Consider the following 25,014-nt stretch of genomic DNA (forward strand, 5'->3'; position numbering starts at 1 on the left):
GTAGTTCTCAGATGAAGAATGCTCTTTGATTATCTCATGGCTATTTGTTTATGACTGCACCTATTTATTTGTGTTTTGTGAGTGCATAGACCATATCTAGTTTCCATACATATGCAGTCAACAACCGACAGTAATTAGTAAGTAGTTTCCCACACTTCTCAGGTAGTTGAATAGCCTTCTGCCTTCTCCCTCACACTACAGTAGAGGTGTTTAAAAGTATTCCATGTTATATGTCAGTAGCATATTTCTCAGTAGCCTGAGTAGGCTGCAGGCTAATTGTCTCTACAACACTTACTCCTTTGATTATTCTGACTTATACAGATGGTTTTTTTCCTTCTGTAGTTTCATCATGTGATCTATAGGACAATTATGTTGGAAGACAATTTTATTTTCCTGATCTGCTGTTTTAGGAGATTGTGTTGTTCAAATCACAAGTTTTATTTTCTCTTTCATGTGTGTTCGCTTTAAAAAAAAGAATTAAAAAAATAAAAAAGGAAAAAAGCTACTTGCAGCGACCCAATAGCAAACTTCTGTTGTTGAAATTTCACTTCTGTTGGGCACATTTCTAAGTTCATTAATACATGGCTGATGGTCTGCATCATCATATGTGAATAGGAAAGGCTTACAATAAAATGACATACATACATCCACAGAACTTGCATAAGCTCAAGCAATACACAATTAATCTTGTCAAAACGTTTTGAACAGATTTGAACACTTTGAAATTATACCAAAGGAATATTCTGAATCCTGTGGTAGCAAAGTTTCTTTGACCATGCCTTACGTTCCTCAAACTGTTTTTACTGTGTTTTAACACTAATTAAAACATAATATGCCTCATTTACCTCTTCTCTGCTGTCTGAAGCCATTTCTTCCTTTGCTGAGGTGTTTCTAATGTTTTGCTGTGTAGCAGTAACCCAGTGAGTCTCAGCACTGGTGCCACAATGTGCATCTAACGTTTCTAAAGTGAATTTCAGAGGCCTATGAATCGCCTACATCCCTCTAAAGTGCTAAATCCGTCATAGGGCTTACAAAGAATTTCCATAGCGTATGCGCCATGTGCCAAGTTTAGACACTGGCCTAGACAGGAGTGAATTTCAGTCATAATGAAAAGATAAGCACTACCTACTATTAAATTATTGTGCCAGTAGGAAAACAGGGGTTCTTTTGTACTGATCCGGTTGATCCATTCAGAGATCTTTGTTTACAAGGGAAGATAGTCTTAATGTTGATATTGTTGATTTTGTAGCGCAGCTGAAATGAGTTGAAATATGTTGAAGTCAAGCTTTAAGGTCAAAAATTATGTCAAAATAGAACTAGGTTTACACCCTGTGGTAGCAGATTTCCTGCTCTCAAGGGCAAGGGCATAACAGACGAGAGAAGGGAAAGGAAGGGAAATAGTAGCAGCTGTTGCAGCAATGCAGTTTATATTAGCCAATATTTTTTTGTGAAATTAATATGATGCTTCACCATTATACTGGGTTTTTTTTTGCAACAACTGTTAAAATTTAACGGTTTAAAGCTGTGATATTTCTAATTTTTTTTTTTTAACAGCCCTTTTCCTGAATTTTAACAGTTCTAATTATCTTGCACAGATTATAGTAAAATGAAAATCCTTTCTGTAAGTCTCAGTTTCCAGCAGTTTCACAACATATGAGGTTTGTCTGGGGCTGCAGGCCTAGGGTTATATAGAAAACAGCACCCTGTCTCAGCGACTGCTGCTAGCCCTTGCTCTGAGAGCTGTGATTCATCATCTCCTGGCAGCTCAGGTGTCCTCTGGGAGCTTGTGGTGTGTGATGTTACAGCGTGGCAGTACGTCATTGAGGGTCTAGTGGAGATAGGCTTCATTATTTCTGTTCTGCCAGTGCAAGATGTAATAGTTTGCTTCTAAAATGCACAAGCATTTGATAAGAAATGTTAAGTTTGTGTACAGATATCTATTACTTTTAATTCGTATCAATGTTTCCTTAGACAAGGTTTGACCCCATATTGACTAGTCAAGTATGTTTGGAAATTGTATCTTCACAAATTTTGTTTACACATCCTTCTCCTTCAGCAAAATAAAATCTAGTAAGATACAGTAAAAAATTATCTTTTATTTAATAAGCAATTTGTTTTTAATAACATGGAAAAGCTTAATAAATGATACACATTATTTTTTTTAAAAAAAATACATTTAACTAATAGGAAAGAACAAAAGTATATGAAAGTTTCTGAGGGAAGGCATTTTGTTTTGGGAGTAATTTAAACTGAATTCAGTAATTACAAGAGAAGGATCATGCTGTGATGAAAATTTCTATGCCATGTTTCAGCCTAGAGCAAAAGTTCATAGCCAAAGTTTGATCCCTGATATTTTCCTATACTTCAATTTAGAATGTGTCCAGTGCTGTTTCAAACAGCGCTAAGAGAAGTTTCCTGTGTTATAACTTTGACCTTCTTCAATATTTGTTACATCAGTTTTTGTCCAGCTTTCCTACTAGCAGATCAGACATGATCTATTTTATCTTAACTCAAGTGGCTTGTGTATTCCTGTGAAGACAGTATACCAAATCATAAAGATCAAAAGTACCCATTTGTTCTACCTCAGTTAGACTTCTTTATTTCCTGCATACTTGGTATGCATTAGCTTTTGGCCTTTTATATAAAGTAGTACAGCATTTTAAACACCATAGATCTTATATAAACATTGCACTATACCATTCTTTTAGTAATAATAAAAGATCTTTAGTACCAAAATCAGAATGGGCTGTTGATACAAGAAAGGCATTTCTGTAATTAATAAAGAAAGGTCAGGTGTGCTAGAGTGAAAACGCGACTTTGTGACTTGTTATGCATTTGCATTTAACTATATTCTCCCATAACAAGAACGTTGCTGTCTAAAGTCCACTTTTTTTCCCCCACTGCTTCTGTGCATTATGTATACATGGCAATCTGAAATTTTCCAAAGATTTTTTAAAAAATTTCAGAGTAGCACCAAAGTATTGAAATAAACTCATAATAGTTTATTGAAATGAAAAATGAAAAAAAAAAAATCAAAACCAGCCCACAAAACCTGAAAACAACTGAAGAAAACACTTTTCTGTAATGGTGCATAAAGATAGGGTCTCAGTAAATCAAGAGAAAACAATTTTTGGTCCTATCCAATACTATTTAGGTCAATAGAATAACCCAGTCAGTAGATCTGCTCTTAAATGGTCTGGGAGAAATGTTTCTATGACTAGACCATTCTCATCTAGATCATAAGGAGAGTAAAAAAAAATGCTTTGGTCAAAGAGCACTAAAAATCTAATTTTTCAAAAGCCACAAAATGTTTCAGGACTGTTACTGACAGACAGAAATACTCCATTTCAGTTTATTTTCACAGGTGATTCGGAAGGTCTATGGCTTATATAAACTATATCCTTCCGTTATGCATTTATTACAACCAATAAGTTAGGTGTGTTTATAACCTGATAGACACCTGTGAAAAACAGAAATTAGTTTCTGTTGGTTTAGCTGTAATTTTTATGGGATGTCAAATTGTATTTGGAAAGTATCAACTGAATCAATCCTTGTTGGTAGTAATTGCAGAGGCAGATTATTCCTTGCCTGTTTGATCTTTGACATGCATTAGTTTCTGTTTAATTTTCTAATTTAAGGAAAGACTGTAATCTGCCCTTTACCATAGTCATGGAAGTCAGGTTTCTTAAGGCATCTCTTTTTCCCCTGTTTAAACCTTCCTACCTCATCGAACTCTGGGAGCAGAAAAAGGTGAGCCACTACTATTAACCAGGAGTAACATGGCTGAAAACAGGCAAGGAATGGGAAAAATTTTGGCAACACCTCATGCAGTCTGGAAGAAAAGATGTGAAATTGCTACAGATATAGGCCAAAATACATTTGTTTTTGTCAGAAAGCACCAATTCAGTAAAACCTAAACTTGCTGTAGAAGTATATTGTATTTGTAAAAAATAATTTTGCACTTATGTGCAGTGTGTACTGATCTAAGCTTCTGTCTATGACTTTCTTTAGCTTTGACTTCTGCTCAGTTTTCTTTAATGAAAAGCATTGAAAGAGAGAGAAATTGTGGAGGCTTCCCGCTTTCATGAAAAGGAATTCTGTTCCTGGCAGGAAGCCATGCAAAGCCCATCGGGGCTCCCTGAGTACAGGTGAGCTATTGTGGCCCAATCCTGAAGTCCTTACATCAATCAGCTCTTACCTAGGAAGGTGGTCAGATTAAGAAAAAATGTTCTGAATGTTTTGTTTTGTTTCATTTTGTTTTCTTGGGTTTTTTTTTGTTTGTTTGTGGGTTTTTTTTTTTCAAATATGAGCATAGGGTAGTAAGGAATTTAAACAAGTGGATTAAAGAACCAAGTAAAATTAAGTAAAATACATTAAAATGTACATTTTTTTTTTAAGTAGCAGTACACCTATGACTACTGTATCAATAGCAAAAGCTATTTTTGAAACTTGTCTTTTTAAGCAGAATCTATTTTAGACAAAAGTCTATTGGATGGTGGTTAAAAGAATCATAACATCTTTAGGACAATGTGATAAATAAGTGACAGCATGAGACAATAGAAAAAATATTCAGTTATTAGTTCCCAGGCCCTAACAATTGAGATTGGTCCTCTATTTCTTTGCAAATTTCATTTTTCCATTTTCTTGGACCTACCTTTTCCACATTGTGTGCTGTAATTTCATTTAAATAAACAAGAAAGGAAGGCAGGAGTAAACAAGTGTAACAAGGTTTATTTAAAGTACTTCCAGTAGTTGAGTAATTTAGAAGCAATTTGGTAGTCTGTTTCTCAAAACTGAAGGATAAATTTGACCAAGAAATGAGACTCTGAATCTGAAAGGCATTTTTAACAAAACTTATTTGATGATAATGCTTTTGAGCATTTGAAGTGGGAAGAAGATAGTTTTGTTTCTGTTGTTGTTTTGTGGAGTTGGATAAAGAGTTTTGGTAATGAGCTAAAATCTCTAATAGTTTGCAAAAAAAAAAAAAAAGGAGATGCTCTGCTAGTAGGTAAAAAAATCTTGAGGCCGTGTTTACAAAGGTATATATTTATGCTTAATTTAATGTACTGTGAATAGTTCCTATAAATTCAGTAAGTAATGAGCCAAATGTAATGTGTGGAAGTTTCTACAAAATGGTGGTATAGAGATGGTATTGAATGGATCACAGTGGAAGCAGAGTATGATGGACTAATCTCCTGGCTGAGATGAGAAACATGGTTTGGTTTTGGGTTTGTTGTTTTTGGTTTTTTTTTCGGTTGTTGGGTTTTTGTTTTTTTTAATAAGGAGCATCACCAGTAAAAGGTAAAATCAGTAATAATCCAATGTATTTTGAATTCAAATAACATATACGACAGAATCTTTCATTTTCTGTATTAATGAAAGAACAAGATTATTTTCTTTAATTCAACCCTATTAGCCAAAAGTAGACATGGGTTGCTCTGATGTGCCCTTTGAAATTAGAAGCACACACACCTGTCCTTCAGGTTACAAGGGATCAATCTAAAAACTTACCACGGACGAGACTTTTGCTGAAAGTCATAAAAAAAGATAAATGTAACGTAGAGGTGATATAGAGCCATTCTCCTAGTCTGATGCTCCAGATTGTGTCTGACAACTCTCTGTGATGCAGATCATTTAAGTGAAATTCCTAGAAACAGGTCACGTCATCTGACAGCCTACCAGCTTTTGGAAGCTAGATTTTCTCACTGTTACAAAGAACCAAGAAATCATTCTAGAACCAGTGGGGAATGAACCAATCTCTGATTTGCATGAAGAACAAAATTTTGGTTTACAAAGAAAGTTCTGGTCCCATTTCCTGATAGGTGATGCTTTTATCATTCAGAAACTCATTGTTTGCCTGCTGCAAACTGTCAGCTCAAGCATTACTGTGGAGAGAGGAGAACAATAATACCAGGGAGATAAAAATACTTTACTTAATGCAGACGGTGCCTTTGTAGGTCCAGATAAGATACATACACAATATAGGCAATAAAACTCAAACATGATTCCAGAAAACAAAGAGAACTCACTGCTTCTATACAGCGTGTCTGCCAAAATGGCTTATTAGATTTTCTGACCAACCTGCAGGATAAAAGTCTTGTCAACATCGCACTTGCCAGAGCACAGAGAAGAGCAAAGCTAACAAGACTATCACTAAGCGGAAATACTAGCAATAACTGCAAAATGTGTTCCACTTTTACATGTTTCCCTCCCTCCAAGAGGGGAGAAAATTATTATCTTTCTGGATATATAAAGCATATAACTCTGTTCTTTGTTTTAAATAAAAATAATAACAAAAGAGAGAAAATAAAATGTTCATAAGAGACCACACTGTTTCTGCCCTGCTAAGTGTAATCAGGAGGAACATAGTGGGATGAGGTTTGGAGTTCCTTCCTTGGCATGTAGGACCTCAGTGATGATTAGGAATGCCAACTTCACAGCTTACCAGCCCCAGGAATTTTAAACCTAAGTCCTCCTTGGCACTTTTAGGTATCTAAGTCTACCCAGAAGGGCCTTGAGATGGTGAGTTAAGTATTTTATTCTTATCTAGCTTCTCTTTCAACTGAACTGCAGAATAGAGGGGGAATTAAAAATGTGTAAGTCACTTAAATGAACTGAGTAGTGCTCTGCACCCAGTACTTCTGAGTTCAACACGCAGCACAGGAGCTGTGATCTTTTTCATTCAGAAAGCAGCTGCTGTACGATAGTCAGCTTATATTGGAGATTTCCATATGTTGGGCAACAATCTGGGCAGAGGAACCCTTCCCGTTCTCTGTTGAAGCTGGGTCACTGATGAGGCCAGAAATGGAAAGTTTATAGGATAAGAACATAAGCAGGAACTTGACTTTTCATCCTAATAATTAAGTCCTTGGGTTTGAGTGTTGGGTTCTGATCTGTGAACCAAAGACTTTTCTTGCAAGAGACAGCTGTGAAGTGTTTACTTCAGCAGCAGTGGGCCTGACTATTGCTAATCTGCCTGCAGAAACCCTAAAACTGAAAATCGTATTTCAAGGGTTTTATTTAGGCCATCTGTGTCTATTATGTCTCTGGAAAATTATCAAGGCAAAAGTGAAATGAGCTACTTAGAGATGCAACACTTTCCAGTACATTCTGCATCCTACAAAACAATCTAAACAACTCATTTACCAAATAAAGTTAATGTAATAATGAAAGGATATCACATTAAAGTGGAGGTAAGTTAGAGATACTGTGAAAAAAAAAAATCTAACTTTCCATCTTAACATATTGCATGTAATACTCTTGAGTTTTTCTCATAGCTTGTACTCACTGAGAGTCTACTTATTTATGACTTCAAAGCCAACAGAAAATTTGAAAGACCCTTATTTGTTAAAAACAAAGTGTAGCTGTTGACTGTATTTTGATCTATTTAAAGAGGAAGGTGAAGAGCTGCTCTTGGCTATATTTTAGTTTATTTCTGGACTGGCATACTGATTTATTACTTTCTGGGTTTTTTCCCCACAATTGCCAGCATGTATTTGTCAAGCTGCTGAAAAATACTGAAATTGTATAGCAATTTTTCTCCTGGAGTTTGTTTAAAATGTTTAACTTGATATATGACTGAAAGAATGACTTTCTCCATGCTCTGCTATTTGTAAAGCTGCAATTAAAACAACCAGTTAGTGTAGTTTTTATCTCATTTTTAGTGGATAAATTGATTGAAACTTCCTATATGTGCTCATCTTTCCCACAACAAGGTTTAATTTGATCTTTAAAGAAAAAAAAATAGTTGCACCCACTTTTTGAAAGTGTTAACTGAAATAATCCTGTAAGATGCCAGTATGATTCAAACCTTAACTCCTGGTTGAGGCGTAAAACAATGAAAAGTGACAACAGCCTGCTTTCAAGATAAATTAATATAAACACATTTCTTAAGTCTGTGTGTTTACTATATAAATATGCCCAAACCGGATTAACCATTAAAACTAGGCTTTCACCTCCCATTCCTACAATCCAGATTTATCAGAAATTCGCCCCCTATGAAACTCTTCGTGATTCCAACAGACCTGATTCCTCTTGCTTGTTTTATTTCTAAACTATAAATATTGTTTTTTCACTCCTCAGCGTGGAGATTTGGCTACATCCATTTTACATGCTTACTGGAGTAGAAAACCGCCTAATCAGATAGGAAAACAGTTGGCGGTATATAAATCAGGGTTTGCTGAGGATTTCAAAGTGAGAAACTGGCAGACGAGCACATATCCTAGGAGTCCTGCCTTTCCCCAGCTTCCCTGCAGAGATTTCACATGGCAAATATGATCACCAGGGCCATCTGTATAAATACATGGGTGTGTTGTCCTGAATTAACACAGCAGCTCTACTGGGAAATGTAATTAAGGTCTTATTTTTAAATTTCCCCACCAGACTTTCTGAAATATAGATTTATATACTAGGAACAAAAATCTTATCTTGATTTTGATGAGGTAATCAATAGTAATATGTGGTTTACTACCAACTAGTCTAACAGAAACCCCAAAGTTGAGAGTGCTCCTTAGTGATTCTCCAGGGATGAATTTGCCCTCTCCAGTCCTGTAGATCAGTAACACTATGATTTTGAAAGTAATGCTGTGCTACAAACAGCTTTTCTTATACTCAAAGAAAAAAACCCAACTTTTTATATACGAATGGTTTTACCGTAACATTGCCGGCTCTACTCAGTCGACATTCCTTCCTAACGTTCATGTTGAAATAGAGTTAAGTAAAGATTCATGTTGTAGTGGTGACAGGAGGAGTTGTTACACAAGATGTAAAGTTTCCCTTGGATTTCATGTCACGATTTTTTCTCATTATTTAAACAAGAACTACATTGAAGTGGTGCAGGTACCAGGCAATAAAGATTTCCCTCGGTGCTGACAAACTCTGAGACCGCAAACGGAGGTGCTTATATGCTGCAAGAGATATTGCATAATGTTTCCTTTAGGCTAGGGATTGCTGTCACAAAGGAAACATCTCTATATAAGAACTACTCTTATGGAAAAAAAAACATTTATTTCTCATTATATATGAAGATTTTACTTCCAGCATGTTTTATTCAGTAATGTATGGAATCTATTTCTAAGCATGCAGCTTTTAGCTTGCCTTGTTTATTAAACTGTTCTTGGAATTCCTTCAAGTGTTGTCAGTAATTCTGCTTTATTATTTAGCCATATCCAAGTACAATAATGCAGGGAATATGTTGCTTGTTTAAAAAAAAAAAGAGTAATAAGAATACATGTTTTGTGGAGAGGTCTGACAAAGGTTTTATAAGTGGTGTACATAAGATAACTACATATCTGATTTGTAGACAGTTTATCGAGTCCATTTGTAGGGATTTTGGCAGGTGAAAAATTATTTTTGTGGCTATGGAATGTTAAAAATAAATAAAGCAAACAGGAAAAGAGTTTTGCTGGAATGCTGCAGTTCATCTGTGGGTCACTGGCATGGGAGTTGAGGTGCACATGATGTGTTGAGAGGAAAAATTGGAGACAGGAATTGATTTAGAACAGTAGGTGTCTGTATCAGGGAAACAAACATAAACATAAACCCCCCAGCCATATTGGTCAGAATACAGATAAGGTCATCACTGGACAACAGTTGGGGTATTTCAACAGTTAGGGGATTGGTAGCTATTTTTCTGTATTCCCAAAATCACTGCAAGATGATGATATAAAGAACAAGAATATTTTATATTCACAATCAGACTCTTTTTCGTCTAAATTCTATGAAACAGGGTTTGAAGTACAGTTGATACAGATACTGAATAATGATATTGCAACTTATTTTTTTAAATTTTCAGGCTACTTTCCAGCAAAAAGGTCTAAAACAAAACTTTCTACTGCATACAAAAATTATAGTAGTAGAGAGCTTTTTCTCTTTTCAGTTAAAATCCTGCCACAAAAACTGAAAGCTGTGCTGCTATTGTTATCACATTTATTTTGTTAATTTTTTAAATTTTAATTTAAAATATTTTTTTTCCTGAAATGAGAACATTGTGAAAATTCTTATTTTAAAAAGCCATTTTGAGTACAAAGTTATATTAAGCTGAAAATCATAGAATCATAGAGTCATAGAATGGTTTGTGTTGGAAGGGACCTTTAGAGGCCATCTAGTCCAACCCCCCTGCAATGAGCAGGGACATCTTCGACTAGATCAGATTGCTCAGAGCCCCATCCAACCTCATCTTGACTGCTTCTAGGGATGGAGCCTCCACAACCTCCCTGGGCAACCTGTTCCAGTGTTTCACCACCCTCATTGTAAAAATTTTTTTCCTTATATCCAGTCTAAGTCTACCCTCCATTAGTTTAGAGCCATTACCCCATGTCCTGTCACAACAGGCCTTGCCAAAGGTTGCCCCCATCTTTCCTGTAGTCCACCTTTAAGTACTGGAAGGCTGCAATAAGGTGTCCCTGCAGCCTTCTCTTCTCCAGGCCGAACAAACCCAACTCTCTCAGCCTGTGCTTGTAGGAGAGGTGCTGCAGCCCTTGGATCATTTTTGTGGCCCTCCTCTGGACCCACTCCAACAGTTCCATGTCCTTCCTGTGCTGAGGGCTCCAGAGCTGGATGCAGCACTCCAGGTGGGGTCTCACCAGAGTGGAGTAGAGGGGCAGAGTCACCTCCCCTGTCCTGCTGGCCACGCTTCTTTTGATGCAGCCCAGGATATGGTTGGCCTTCTAGGCTGCAAGCGCACCACATTGTTGGCTCATGTCCTGCTTTTCATCCACCACTACCCCTAAATCCTTCTCCTCATGGCTGTATTCAATCCCCAGCCTGTATTGATACCGGGGGTTGTCCTGACCCAGGTGCAGGACCTTGCGCTTGGCCTTGTTGAACTTCATGAGGTTCTCACAGGCCCACCTCTACAGCTTGTCCAGGTCTTTCCAGATGACATCCTGTCCTTCTGGCATGTCAACTGCACCACTCAGCTTGGTGTCATGTGCAAACTTGCTGAGGATATATGTACTTTGGTGTCTGATTGCAACTGCAGCATAAGCCTGGTTACTGCTACCATGAACACTCACGAGCTCCTTTGCAATTGCCATTCTCCAGGGAAGATGTCGGGACACGATGAAGGCACAGAAATGAGGGTAGACTGACAGCTGAAAGGTAGATGGGTAGGTGGAGTACCTGCCACTGCCTTTCCCCTCTCCATTGCCTGTTAGGCATTCTTTTGAACATGGGCTGCTATTACGCCACATAAAATTTTGTTATGAGTCAATTCTTACAAACTTCATTAATTTCACTGTGATTTCAGTTGGTTGCTGTCAGCCCAACATGGCAGGACCAGAGCCTTGCCTGGCAAAAATTGTCTTACTATTCTATCCTTGGCAATTTGGCGAAAGATCTCCTTGTAGGAGTTTTGTGCCTGATAAGATGGCCTGATAAGAATATAGAAAAATTTGACAAAATTCAAGAAAATAATTATGTCCTTTGGCATGTGGTGCTGCAGGAGCCTTCAAAATTCGGTCTTTGAGTGGTGATATGTTTCTGTTTGGAACAGTATATGGTTTGATGATGTGGAATATGATGATAAAATACACATAAAATATCTATAAAATTTTTGGCATCAGAAATTTTCCACTGACAACAGTTTTTTCTGTTTTAGAAGTGTGCTAAATATACAGAAGTAAACTTCCTGATAGTAAAGGAGGTTTCTGGAAATAGCACCCTGTACCATTTTGAAAATCTGATGAAAATATAGTTTTGATGTGTTTTAGCCAAAGTGTTGATGTATGGATTGCTAATTTCAGCATGCTGGATTTTTGCATGGTCAGATACAAAATTCTATACCACCTCTGAGCTTAAACGTCATGTGGTTATAATTGCTGTCTCAGATGATATTTCCATCAGTGTGTGGCTAGTGTGTCTTTGCAATAGAGGTAACCTTGGCTGAATAATGAATCGAAGTAGGCCCAGGCATCAATCACTAATGATGCTGCAGAGAAGATATTTCAGTAGATTTGTAAATGTCATCACCCAATGAAAGGCTATGTCGTGGGCTGAGACCATTTTAAAGGATGAGAGAGGTTTCATTTTCCAAAGAAAATACTTTCTCTAGGATTAGTCAGAAGTATTTATTTAAAATTTTACATAAGTTCCTGAGGTCCTTCGGGATCCCCAAGGCACAAAGTTCCACTTTAACATATTGATGTATTATATGGACTTTCAAAAAGATGAATTTTAATTTTAAAATATGAATTTAATCAGCTGGATATTAAAGACTTGAAGGCATTCATTATGAGGACATTTTATTATAATCCACCTGTAGGCTAGAAGTGAAGACTGCTATTCCTTAGCGATTCCCTGCTCTCCTAATGCAGATTTGGTTTATTTTCACAAAAATTGTTAAAATACTGAGCTAAAAATATATTGAAACCAAGTGGATCAAAGTTAGGTGCAGTCCAATAGATAAACTCCTGCTTTCTCAGGTGCAGGGCTGCAGTTCAATCCAAGACATTTGACTCAGATTAAATTAATTTAGTGGTCACATCTCACATGGCTTAAAACAGTGGGATTTTCTGCTTGAGAGAGGCGGGAAATGGAGCTAACATCAATGATGAATTGTTTCTCACCTTTAGGTGGTCTTTTCAGGCTTGAACTTATTTTGAGGGAGTACTGAGAAAAACAAATGTTCCCACTTATGTTGTCCTTGGCTTCTGAGTTAAACAAAAAACCCCCAAACTTGTCCCAGTATTCTGCTTTTCCAGTCAAGTGTGTGCAGGATTTTGAGACAGATGCTCCAAATGTTATAGTTCTCTGTCTGAAGAATTTGCTCATTTCTGTACTCCTTTAATTACAGAAATGTTCTACTTAACCTATTAAGTAGAATTTCATTTACCTGTTATTAAAGACAAAAATGAACAAAAGTATTTATTCCTTTTATTGTGATATTTGCCTGATCCATAAAAATTTAAATACATCTGAAGAATGTCCTGTGCCTACTTTTTCAGTCCACATCTACTTCCACCTGGACAAGTGTGAATTAAACAGAAATGGACTGGCATTTTTGAGGACTATGTTCTGTAAACCTTAGATGAATAAAAATCCTTGTATGTTTAGTTATTTAGATGAATGGGCCTGCTCTTATGAGTAATGCCTGTCTACCTTTCTACTTTATGTGTTGTTTGCCAATATTATCTCTATTATTATATTACGGATCACCCATTTCTGCAGTATGAATATTAAATTTACTTATTAAGTTCTGTAAAAGGTTAAGTAATAGGTTTTAGGTTTTGTTTCTTAAGGTCTAAGCATTTTTACTGAACTGCTTTTCCACCTCACCCCCTGCCTCTTTTAATTGCAAGGCCATTATGGCCATAATGGCCATAATCGGACATGGTAAATAGATACTATTTTAGGATATATTTTGAACAGAAATCCTTTAGGGTCACCCAGTGATTGCATCTGTCCACACACTTCTGTTGAGCTAACCAAAGCACAAAATTTGAAGTTAATGCTGGCTTTCCTCTGTCTCCATAATATAGGAGAGTACCTAATTTAGCATAAACCCTACTGATATAAACTTAATTCATCAGCATTTTCTGACAAAGATTGGATCATTAGAGTAAGTTTATGCCAGTAAATGCTTTCTGTCATTTTTGGTCCGGTACTAAAACAATCAAGGCTGGATTTTCTGTACTGAAATTGTTGCCTTAGATCACTATGAATTTATGCTGGTCTACTCTCTTTTCATGCCTCTGACTCATGCTGGTGTGTTTGTGACCATATGTTGGATCAGATTCAGGAACTGATCCAGTTAAACTAATGTAGGAAAACAAAACAAAATTAGTTTTAACTTGCATCAGTTTCCTAATGAGGTTTGTTGCGTTACTGCATTTGTGCTGAGGTAAAAGAAGGGTATTGATAGAAGGAACAAGCAGTCAAAGGTACTGAAGGAGTAAGGAGTACTGGTTTCTGTGTCAGTGCCAGCTCTTTGCTGATGTAAACTGTTCACATAACTGAGACCTTAGAGTTACACTGGACCCCAAGAAGTGCCAATGGATATGGGTGAAAAATGTGAGTGAAATGATCTGTATGGAACCATGAACTGATAATAAAAATATGCTGCTGAATCAAAAAGGAATTTAGTTTTTAACTTGTATTTTACTAAGTTTCACTTTTTTCATGGAAATTGTTGTCATACAGTGAAATGGTTCAGGCAAAAAAATTGCATTCTTGTATTTTTATGCAATTCTTCTTTAGATGATCATCCTCTTCATGCATTTCCTCCCCCTCTTTTACCTCCCTCTTCTTGATTTTATAAAGTATTTTCAAATTCATTGAAACATTACTTTTTTTAAGGTTATCACCAACCTTGGGCCTCTGGAGTGGATTCTTAATACTCCCAGTCATCACAGAGTTCATCATGGTAAGCTAAGAGTGTAACCTCTTATTTCTCAGTGCGTTCTTTCTCATTGTCACTTTTTGTATATTAATAATAAAGTACTAAAATTGTACTCTAAAGTTAGTTTTACAGAAGGATTTTAATTTTGAACATTGCTTCAAAAATAGTCCTTGTTCTGTTAGAAATTTCACAGTATTTTTACAAACTTTTTAATAACTTAAATTTGATTTTTAAAGTTTTACATTTAGGATTAATTACTGAGCAGAAATTAAACCTGGATAATGTGAAATAATTGGAAGACTTTGAGTAAAACAGTTCAACATTTGTAAATATGAAGAGTGATATTAAAATATCTCATCCTTCCCTGACTACTAAAATATCATCAACTTGTCAATCACTAACAGATGCGTTTGCATTCAAATTCAAGCACTGAATGTGTGAAAAGGCGTGGTTTCCCTTTAGAAGAAGAACTATTAAATGTTTTAGTGGAATTTTGTTTCAGCTGTCTGAATTCCTGAAAAATCTCACTTCACACAAGTGCATGATGGTTGACTTTTCGTCAATATTCAGACTCATTTGAGACCATACTGCATACATAAATTAGATTAATAGCTCCACTGCCTACTGAAAAATGTCATGAATATATCTGAGGAATAGAAGTGGATTTCGTAGATGCTCTTGGATCATTCAGTGTGCAGAGATAACAAGTAAAAAAGTAATTGGGGAATGGAAGAACAAAATAATTTGAAACAGACTCAAATGCAGTTATATGTACAGAGGATGTTATTAATATTTATTATATCCTCCCTGTGTAAAGTGTTTATGGCACTGTGTAGACTTTTTAAAAAGACTGTGGTGCTGTAAGTGTCTAATCCTTGAAATTTACACAAGTACTGGTAATCCTGGAGGGAGACTCTCTGCTCTTATTTGCTCTGCTGTAAATCCAAACTAATCCTCTGATCCTGATTGGAGTTAAGCAGAATCACTCCAGAGCTAGTCAAGTGTTGTGCGGTCACTCCAGACAATCTCCACAAACCTGGGGATATGTAATCAATGTTTCTTTGCTCACAGTTTTGATAGGACAGCTTATATAAAAAACCACTCCCTAGAAAAGAGATAGAAGGATCAGTTTTCCTCACACTGAATTTAATGATAAAGAAAGCAGGATCAGACATATGGCAGAGAAAATAGAGACAGCCAAAAGCCATTGAGACGATTGTGCATAAATGTATTTAGCATATATTTTCTTAGGTATAAACTGTTGAAATTATTTTTTGTTTGCTTTTTAATTTGTCTTTATAAGTATATTTTGAACTGAGTCTAGTCTCCAGAATAATCCTTTTATTTCACAGAAATTTTGGGTATGACATGTTTGGTTTGTATGTTGGAATCTGAGTAGAAACAGAGCAATAAGCCTAAGAAGAAAAAAGACATTTTATAGGTGTATAAGAAGTAGAGCGTTAGCTACCTTTAAATATTATTTTTAGATTATAAATTGATGCTAATGATGAATATTTCCTTTCATAATTCTGTTGCATATATTCTTATATATGTAATTACTGGTCTTATAAATGATTTTTATTATAGGTAGAAATCCTTACTGCATTGACAAAAATTATGGAGGCACACTCATTATTTGGGACAGGATATTTGGTAAGTAAAAAAAAATTATTCTCTCTCATATTTAGTTAGTGTGGCAAAATTATGTATACTTTTGACTTTGATTGTTGGTTGTTCTTTTTTTCTCTTCTTTCATCAGGAACATTTGAAGCAGAAGGTGCAAAAGTTGTGTACGGCTTAACACATCCAGTAAATTCATTTGATCCCATCATGCTCCAGGTGCTATAATTTGTATCACTGACTCTGGTGTCTGCAACAGGCATTCATGTTCAAAAAAACCTCCTGCCTTAGGAAAAGTTGAGGCCATCCTTGCATTCTGCACAGTCAATTAAATTATCTGCAGTCTCTTCAGTATTTCATTACAAAACAATTATTTCTACTCAGTGCACTAAGCATATGCAGTGCCTGTAGTCATCATGAAAATACAATACAGTAAAATTAACAACTAATTACAGTGGAGATATAACAGGCCTCGGACTGAATGATGTCCATTTTGCTGTAGGCAGAGCAATATGCAGCAAAGCACAGACAAAAATATATATATTGTCTGTTGTTTGTCTTCTCTAAATATTGCTATTTCAAAAATAGCACCCCGTGGTGCAATATCTTTACTTTTTCTCTCTCTTCTGCATATTTGCAGTTCAAGGTACTCCAGAATGATTTGTATTGACAGCAATATAGCAGCCATCGTGGTCTCAACAAAACCTCCAGAACAGGCTGAATATAGGTTGTTTTGTTGGTGTTGGTTTTTTTTTTTTTAAAAAAAAAAAAAAAAAAAAGTACTTAGTGTGGTGCTTCTTAGCTTTATTGATCCAGGCTTCACTGCTTCACTTGAGCTGGATAAAAATTCTCTGTAAAAACCTCAGGGACTGAGGAGTATTGAAATCCCTGTTTGCTTTTCATGACTGTTCACCCAAGGAGGCATCTCAAAGAATGAGACATTCTACCTGCAGGGGTATCTGGGCTAGAAGGTGGAAGGATGGCCACAGCCTGTGCAATTGTAGCCATTCCAGTCAGAAACTAAGTAATTTAGTTATTAAGAGTATGTCATGTCAACGTCCCAGTAACCAAATTCTAGTTTAAAACTACAATAAATATAGCTATACAATATGCCATTAAATACTCTGGATTGATTACAGGAGAGACAGATTTTCCTCTGGGCAGAAGTAATTGTAATCCTCCCTATAAATCAAAGGCTTGATATGGCTCCTGCCTATTTCAGTCAGGTTTTCTGAACTTCTGACTGTCTTCATCTATTCCTAATTTATTCTCCTTAGACTTTGAAAAATCATTTACTTGAGAGATAAAAATTAATAAAATATAATGTTTTATTAAACTTTATTTTACTAACAATGAAAAATTACTTGCTATTTTTTTCAGTTACGACCCTTGGCTCATATTTGGAACACGTTTTGGGCCACACCTGGATTCTGCAACAAGCTTTCTGTCATATTCAAAGGGCCAGGCTGGGGACCAGGCAAGCCTAGACTTGGCCTTCCTGAGGAAATCCCAGTGGTAAATAGAACATGTATAGGCTTTCAGTTTTGTGTAATTTACTTGGACCTCTTAATGCTACTGGATCAATGTTAAAAACTCAACACATGCTATTTTAAATTAGCAAATTAGCAGTCATAAAGCATAGGGGAAGACGAAATGGGAGCAGAAACTGAAGGAAATGAATGTTTTAGCTGTGTTTTTTTTCTTGTTATTTGAAGGAAAAAAAATATAGTTTTTATTTATCTTTTCGTTATTCATTTCCTAAAGAGATTTTCAAAATTGTTCTGTAGAGTACGGTAACTTTTCTTTTTCTTTTAGCTATGAACATATGCACACACACAGAGTTAAACTCTGTCTCACACTAGGTAGTACATAATTTTGATAGTACGTTGTCTTTGTGCAATTAGCTATGTCCCTTAATCTTTTTTGTGTTTGTAAGTATAAAGAATACTAAGGAATAACAGGCTGGAGCAGGTCACTGTTGAAGACTGTTATCTGTTTTGCTTCATACAGATCACTGGAAAAGAAGTTCCTTTCAATCCAAGTGTACCGGCTTATCTTAATTGCTATGCAGTTGTACATTTTGCTGTAATAATGGACGTGTATACTGAGCTTCTTGGTACTGTGACTGTAAGTAACTCCTATCTTTATGAAATAGCATCTCATGCTAACAGTAATATGACACACAACGTATTTAAATAATAAAGCATTAAGTAGAGGCTCTACAGCCTGACTCATATCTTACTTAAGCTATTATAATAATAACTAGATTCTGTAAAAAGAAAAAAAGGCTAAATATATAATTATAATTTATATATTATATTTATATTATGTATATATAAAAATATATAATTATATTATATATTATATATTTTACATTATATATTTTATATTATATATTTATATTTTATATAATAATTAACTCATATATTATATAATATATAATATAACATACAATGTTTTCTGTTGTTTATTAAGCAATATTTAGTAACCATATTAAGTTAAGCAATTAAATTAAAAATCATAAATGTTCCGTAGAACGTGTACGTGTCTGCTTCAGTTTTTAGGACGTCATGGAAGGAAAAACATATCTCAGACTTGAAATTATGTAGGTTTTAAGATTTCAAGGGTTGGTCATATTCTTAGATGCTAATAATGCCCAAGCTTTAGAAGGAAGATTGCAAAGGTCTTGCAGTGCTTGCAGGTGGGAAGCTTTGTGTCAGCATGAGTTCAGAGTTGGTGGAGCACAGACCCAGGGCAAATCCTTCTTCCAGACTCGAATATACAACAGCATTGATAGAAATACAGTAAGAAGAGACACGTTGGGCTGACAGGATATCCCTGGTAACACGATGTAATTTCTCCATGGATACCTGGTGGTCTCTGAAAGTGAACTATGAGGCCATCTCTGCCTGCAAGAAGCAAGACATTATCTGCTTCCGTGGTTTCACACCCTCCATACCTTCCAACTTCCTTTTCATTCTTCCTTTCTTGACAACTCCTTCTACTTTACTAAAGCTTAAATCTTCTAACTTGGAAGCATAATATTCCCACAAAACAGTCAAAGGCCTACCAAAACACCCCAAAAGTCTATTAGTTTGATAAAATATCCTTTGGCCGCCTTAAACCCTTTTTAAGACCTCGTTGGTTAAAGAGCAGGCTTGTTGCGTTTGTGTCACCCACGTTGCCACAGACCTTCTGTCAGAGTGCCAAGGGCCCCCTGTGGACCTGCCTCATCCCAGCATGCTTGCCTGGCAACCTCTGGCCCTTGGCTGATGGTGGTTACTGTCCCATGCCCACCTCGATGGATGCTGCAGGACAGCACCTTTCCTGCTGGGGCCATGGCCCTGCCCCTCCACCCACCACTGCCCCCCACCCCTCCCTCAGGGAGCACCCTGATGCCTGTTCCCTGACCGACATGCCTGAATCCAGCCAAGAGCAGTTTTCTAGAAATTAGCCTCTTTTGTATATCTGACAATGGTCATCCATGAAGGATTCCAGAGGACTGCAAAGCCATTTCAAAGCTGTCAGAAATCTTGTCCAAGTGCTGGCGTTTTTTGTCTTCCGACTCAGATATTCCTCCTGCATCCAGGGCAAGAAGGGCAGGAGAGGGACTGCAATAATTTCTTGGAATATGTGGCAGCAGGCTTATAGTAGCTCTGGCAGTTCTGCATATACAAGCTGCTACAGCTCTTTTTTTTTTTCACTTTTTTGGTTAGATGTGTTCTGAGTAGCTCATCAGACCAGTAGAATGATGCAATTTTTGAGAAAAGTTTAAAGAGTAAGTATTTTATGTAGCATTCCCAATACAATATAAAAGCTACCTCAGGCATACTCTTCTGATTAATATTAAGTTATTCTACACATTGTGTTCACCTCTGTAAAGGGTCACATTGCAACTGCAGGGAATTCAGAGATTAGTAAGCCATCTGAGGCTTAGTCTATTCTAAGAAATTTCTGAGGACAGGAAATTAAGCCAAAGGTAAGGACAAATACCTCCAGTGTACACAAGATATACAGTATGCATGATTGCCAGTGTTCTTATATTGAGAAAAACCTCTGCAAGTCTTTCCGGATATACTTCTAGATTCCTACATACCAGCAGCAAATCATACTTGTATAGGGATCAAACTGTGGGTTTTTTTGTTTGGTTGGTTTTTTGTCTTTTACTTTTCTACTGTTGCTTTTAGCAGCAAGAAGTAAGGAGTCTGCCCATGAGTTTTTTCCTATTTTTTTTATTTTCTCTTTTTGCCTTTTTCTAGTACTGGAAGGAAAAATGGATGGTCCAAATTATTTTCTCTGCTGATAACTGCAGCTGTTTAAGAATAAGTAATAAGGGAATTTGAAAAATACACCCAAGCCACAGATGATCATTAGATTCTTGCCGTCATGGAGGAAAGAGCCTGAAGATCCACCATTTATGAACTTACTGTATAAAAACAACTAGAAAATTCTCTGCACAAAACTGTAGGGTAATAAGGTAGTAAGGATAAGAAGGGGAGCACGGGGGACTTGGAAGCACCTCATCTCAGGACATAAACCCTCAGCGTGGGTGTAGAAAGTGCTGGTCCCAAGGCAGAGTTCCAGCATTGCTCTGCAGTACAGTGGGGAAGCTGTCATGAGAAGGAAGCTTGTGTATGAATAACTTTACTTGGCAAAAATCTTTCTTCAATATCAGTTTTCCACTACACTGAGTTATGAAATGTCTATGGATACAACTGGAACTTTCTGTCTGGCTATGAATTATGTCATAACTGTGGCATAGCTCCATAAATGGAGAAAGCTAACTGTTTTCCTCATTTTTAGGTATAAGTTCCATTTCATAACAGCCATAAGACACAGCACACAGCTATTACATTTCTCAAGTGATTACAGTTGCTCAGTGTTTGGTCTCACGCCCTGTAGAAGTGTTAAATTTCTCTATACGTAAAGAGCAAACATATACCTTCGGTCTGAATGACCTACATTTAAGTTGCAAAAAGAGCATAACAGAAAGAACAAATACATATTTTCCACAGGAGAAAGCATACAGTGTTTATTTTCTGTATAGTGATCTGCACTACATCCAGAGAATAAAAATTACTTCTGAGCTCTGCACATCTAGATCTGATCCAAAGCTCATTGAAGAAATGGGAGTTGGATCAGTCCCAGAGAGAGTGCTAGGAGTGTAAAACTGCAGTACATTCAAAGCAAAAGTCTCATAGCTCCAGAACTGCATGTATCACATAAATCAAAGTGAAGTGTACCTAAAACTCATTTTGCAGTGTCTTTTTTATTGTTGATAGAGACTGTAACATTTGCTGTGCTTATAATGCTGTGAATATGCGAGCAGTTTCAATTAGACAAAAAGAAGTAAGTGATATCTTCTCTTGAAAGTGATAACACAGTTAATATATCCATTCAGTAAGACATCACAAAGTACTGTATATGAAATATTGCTAAGAATTTACATTTTTTAAGGAATTCTAAGTTAAAATTAATTCATACAAAGACACCTAACAATACACATTTCATAGCATTGTAGTAGCATTCTTCATTTGAATGTCAAAAGTCTCTGATATATGACAGAAGGGAATCTGTTAAATTATGAAGTGTGGTGACATCATTCCTAGCAGTTCTATGGAAACACTGAACACACCAGGATGAGAAAATGCATCCATGTTCTACTTCAAAAGGAATAAAACAATCTGAGTCCTTTGAAATATAAAAGTCAATTTGGAATCTTTCCAATTTCATCTAAATACACATTTGGAAAGGAATATATCCTTTGTTTAAGTGAATTATTTTTTCATTTCCTACAAAATATGAAATAATAAAGCTGTAGCAATCTGTTGATTACAAAACCATGTAAACTTCTTCCCAAAATTCTAAAACCTGCCTTTTTTTTTAAGGTTCCAAGATATTTTTAAAGCCTTCAATGAAATCAAAATCCAACAGAAATATTTTTTTCTGTTTGACTGCAGCCAATAACCGCATTGCTAAGTTGTGGCTGACTTGTAATTGGGGAACCTGCTGTGGTCCCACAGGCTTCTCTGTTTATACAAATACTCCAGTATATAAATACTAATTTATTTTATATATTCATCCATGCATATTATGTTTAAGTGGAACAAGGATGCTAGCACTAATGAAGGTGTAAAAGGCACATTCTTTTCACACTGCAACTTGCAGTGTGTAGACTTAATATATGATGTTTAGTTTAGTGATATAACCCACTGACTATTTTGTTGATTTTGGTAGAGTAATGCCTAGAAAATGGATGCCTTTGCTGCCAGCATCCACTTCATAGAGTGATACATGTTTGAAGGTAAATAAAAGAATGAAGGCAGCACGTAACTATACCACTGGAGCTGTAAAGAGAAAGTTATGGAATCAAACTAATAATGCTAAAATTTATGCTATGTGGCTGGTTTCCTGAAAGCTGTTATTCTCAAATGGCATCTTGATGTATTTCACTGCAAATTTCTTGGTAGTCCTTGACTAGGAGCACAAATGAGGGAATGCTTTTTTTTTTTTGCTGTATGTGAACATGGTGCATGTATCTACAGTGAAGGGTAACTTATACCTTCTGCCTTCATGGTTCCCAGCAAGGCTTTATGCCTCACCCTTCATCAGTCCAGAAAGCTGAGGTCTTGGGAGGTGGAAGGCTGTAACACTGTACTCGGACATTACAGTGCCATGCATTTGTGTAGGTCTGATGATAGTGCCAGTTTGCATATAACTGATATGCAGGTTGTGCTTTAGATCCCTCCAGTCCTTCATATTCTGGGCCACAGTTGGTATTGGACCACAAGAAGTTTTACAAACAGCTAGTGTTCAAAATATTATGGTTCAAGTAGGAGAGCATCTGAAGAGAAATGGAAATTAGCCTGAAAAACAGAATCTGCAATATGCGATCATACCTGGCTCAGGTAGTTAGTATACCAAGAACTACATACAGCATTCTAACCATTTAAACATAAAGGCTTGTTTATATTTGGGTTTGATTTTCTTAAATTATAAGGTGGCTTTAGTTCTTTCTTCTGATTTACTAACAAACATTAAAAAGTATTTCTATTCCCATATATTTTTTCTCTGGAAATCCATGTTTAATACTGAACTGCATTATTAATTTCCTTTCAAGTTCTTAATCTATGATTTTTATTTCTGTGGTTAGATAATTGTGAAGAGTCAAATGATAACTCCAGGCTCCAATTTTGTACATCTTAGAGAAAATGTTTAAGAGAAATTTGCAGGGTCACAGTCCAAATTCTTTTATTCAATCTTTTCTTTCTGGAGAGAAAGCTGCAGTCTGAATTACAATATTATAGTGTCTTTACTATCGAGCTTATCATTATTTCAAGGTTCATCAACAGCAATATAATAGAACAACAACAATAAAAAACATTGTTTCCTGAAAATATGTTAACTTTAAAAGAGTAATTTAAATTTTTTTTCCTACTCTTTTAGAAATGGCAATTAAAATATATCTTTAAGCAAAGAAAAAAAATTATATAAGTTATGAGAGAAAACACTGCAAAAAATATGACCCCAAAGTGTCTGCTTTGGAGAAGTGTTTCCATGCTCCACTCAAATCCAACTCTTAGTGTAAGGACCAAATTCAGCCTCTACACTTACAGTCCAGCTAACAGCAAGAGACAGAATCGTTCAGAAAGTGGTCTCTTTCCACTGATTACAGAGAAAGCCTAGGTTAATAACAGGTTTTTAGGCACTTCAGCAAAGCTACTTAAAGGTAGGAAGAATGAAACAGCACCTCAGTTCTCTGAAATCGGAATCACAAGGAAACCCAGACACCTAGGACTTGGTGACTGGTTGTCTAATGCTAGCCAGCTTGGAAACACTGGGAGAGCAGAAAAGAGTGAAATCATGCAGCCTTTTTAAACTGGAAATTGGAGACACCCTTATTCATTCATAGCAGGTAGTGCTGGATCCTTCCTGAAGACAAATATTAACATTTGTTCTCTCAAAGCCATTGCAGGTTCATTCATTTTCCATAAAGTGTGATTTTAGCCATGTATTGTAATGTAGCAATTACATGACTTGCTTGAAAGTTGGATTTGATGTTCAGCTCTCTTTCCTGCCTAAGCGGGATACAAAACCTTACGTTCTTTTTCTCAGAATAGTGCTCTACCACTGTGGGAACATTTTTAAGGCAGTCTGTAGAAGCTAGTACATTGCACTGGAAACACAGTAAAATCAGATCCACCTGGCCAGAAGGTCTAGGTTTTAAAAAAGGTGTAATTCTCCAACTTAAAAGTGAGGACAGTCTCTAAGGAGGAAAGTCTAGAATTCCAGTCCTTGTTCCCTGGCAAATTCCTTTATTTGACAAGTAACAATCATTGAAAAACATATCAAAGCATTTCTAAGAAATTTATGGGTGAGTTCCCTTGTGCCTGTGCCATATTATGTTTTCCTTTGCTCACTTCTTGAATCTTTGTATGACCCAGTTTCTACAGGAAGCTGAAGTGGGAGCTGAACTTACTGTGACTAGATGAGCAGTTTAAGAAATACTCATATACTTAAATAGTGTCTGTGTCTAACTTTTATAAAAAAAAGCTCTGTTGAAAAACTTTGTCACTTTAAAATAAATTGCTTCACATTAAAAATGGAAAGTCTTTTAAACTTAAGATAGCTGTGAGATTTTTAGGTTCTAGAAGCCGGTTTTCCAAAAGAGTGCCTCAATTTAATCTTTTCTTGACAAATTTTAAAACTTGTAATTGATATTTGAAAATGTATTCAAGGAGATACAAACCTTGATAAAGGATTATAAACCCATTAGAACATGTTTTGCTTTCTTGAATTCACTGAGAGTCTCAACACATAACTCCTATACTGTGTCCCCCCAGGGCTTAACATCCTGTCTCCTGTGGTGGATGATAGCAGATGCAGAGGGTAAAAGTGTAAGAAAAGTGTAAGAAAAAAATATCCTTTCTCAAGGATAAATATATATAAGTAGATTCTAATGGTAATCATCAGTCTGATGTATTGTAAATTATCATAAGGAGGGATGGACCATATTGGAAACGTAACAATGCAGTAATGAGTTTGATCTATCCTGG

General features: G+C 36.1%; 1 protein-coding gene across 3 annotated transcripts in view; it reads left to right on the forward strand.

Moving 5' to 3' along the window:
• Window positions 1-25,014, forward strand: part of AGMO (alkylglycerol monooxygenase) — a 193,762-nt gene that overhangs the window by 83,059 nt on the left and 85,689 nt on the right. For all 3 annotated transcript variants that reach the window (XM_064444508.1, XM_064444506.1, XM_064444507.1), the window contains exons 6-10: window positions 14,296-14,362; window positions 15,926-15,991; window positions 16,098-16,177; window positions 17,339-17,473; window positions 17,969-18,085. In XM_064444508.1, the coding sequence (XP_064300578.1) occupies window positions 14,296-14,362; window positions 15,926-15,991; window positions 16,098-16,177; window positions 17,339-17,473; window positions 17,969-18,085 (465 nt within the window). The remainder of the gene's footprint in view (window positions 1-14,295; window positions 14,363-15,925; window positions 15,992-16,097; window positions 16,178-17,338; window positions 17,474-17,968; window positions 18,086-25,014) is intronic.

The sequence above is a fragment of the Phalacrocorax carbo genome, chromosome 2 (assembly GCF_963921805.1).
Source record: "Phalacrocorax carbo chromosome 2, bPhaCar2.1, whole genome shotgun sequence".
Taxonomy (NCBI): domain Eukaryota; kingdom Metazoa; phylum Chordata; class Aves; order Suliformes; family Phalacrocoracidae; genus Phalacrocorax; species Phalacrocorax carbo.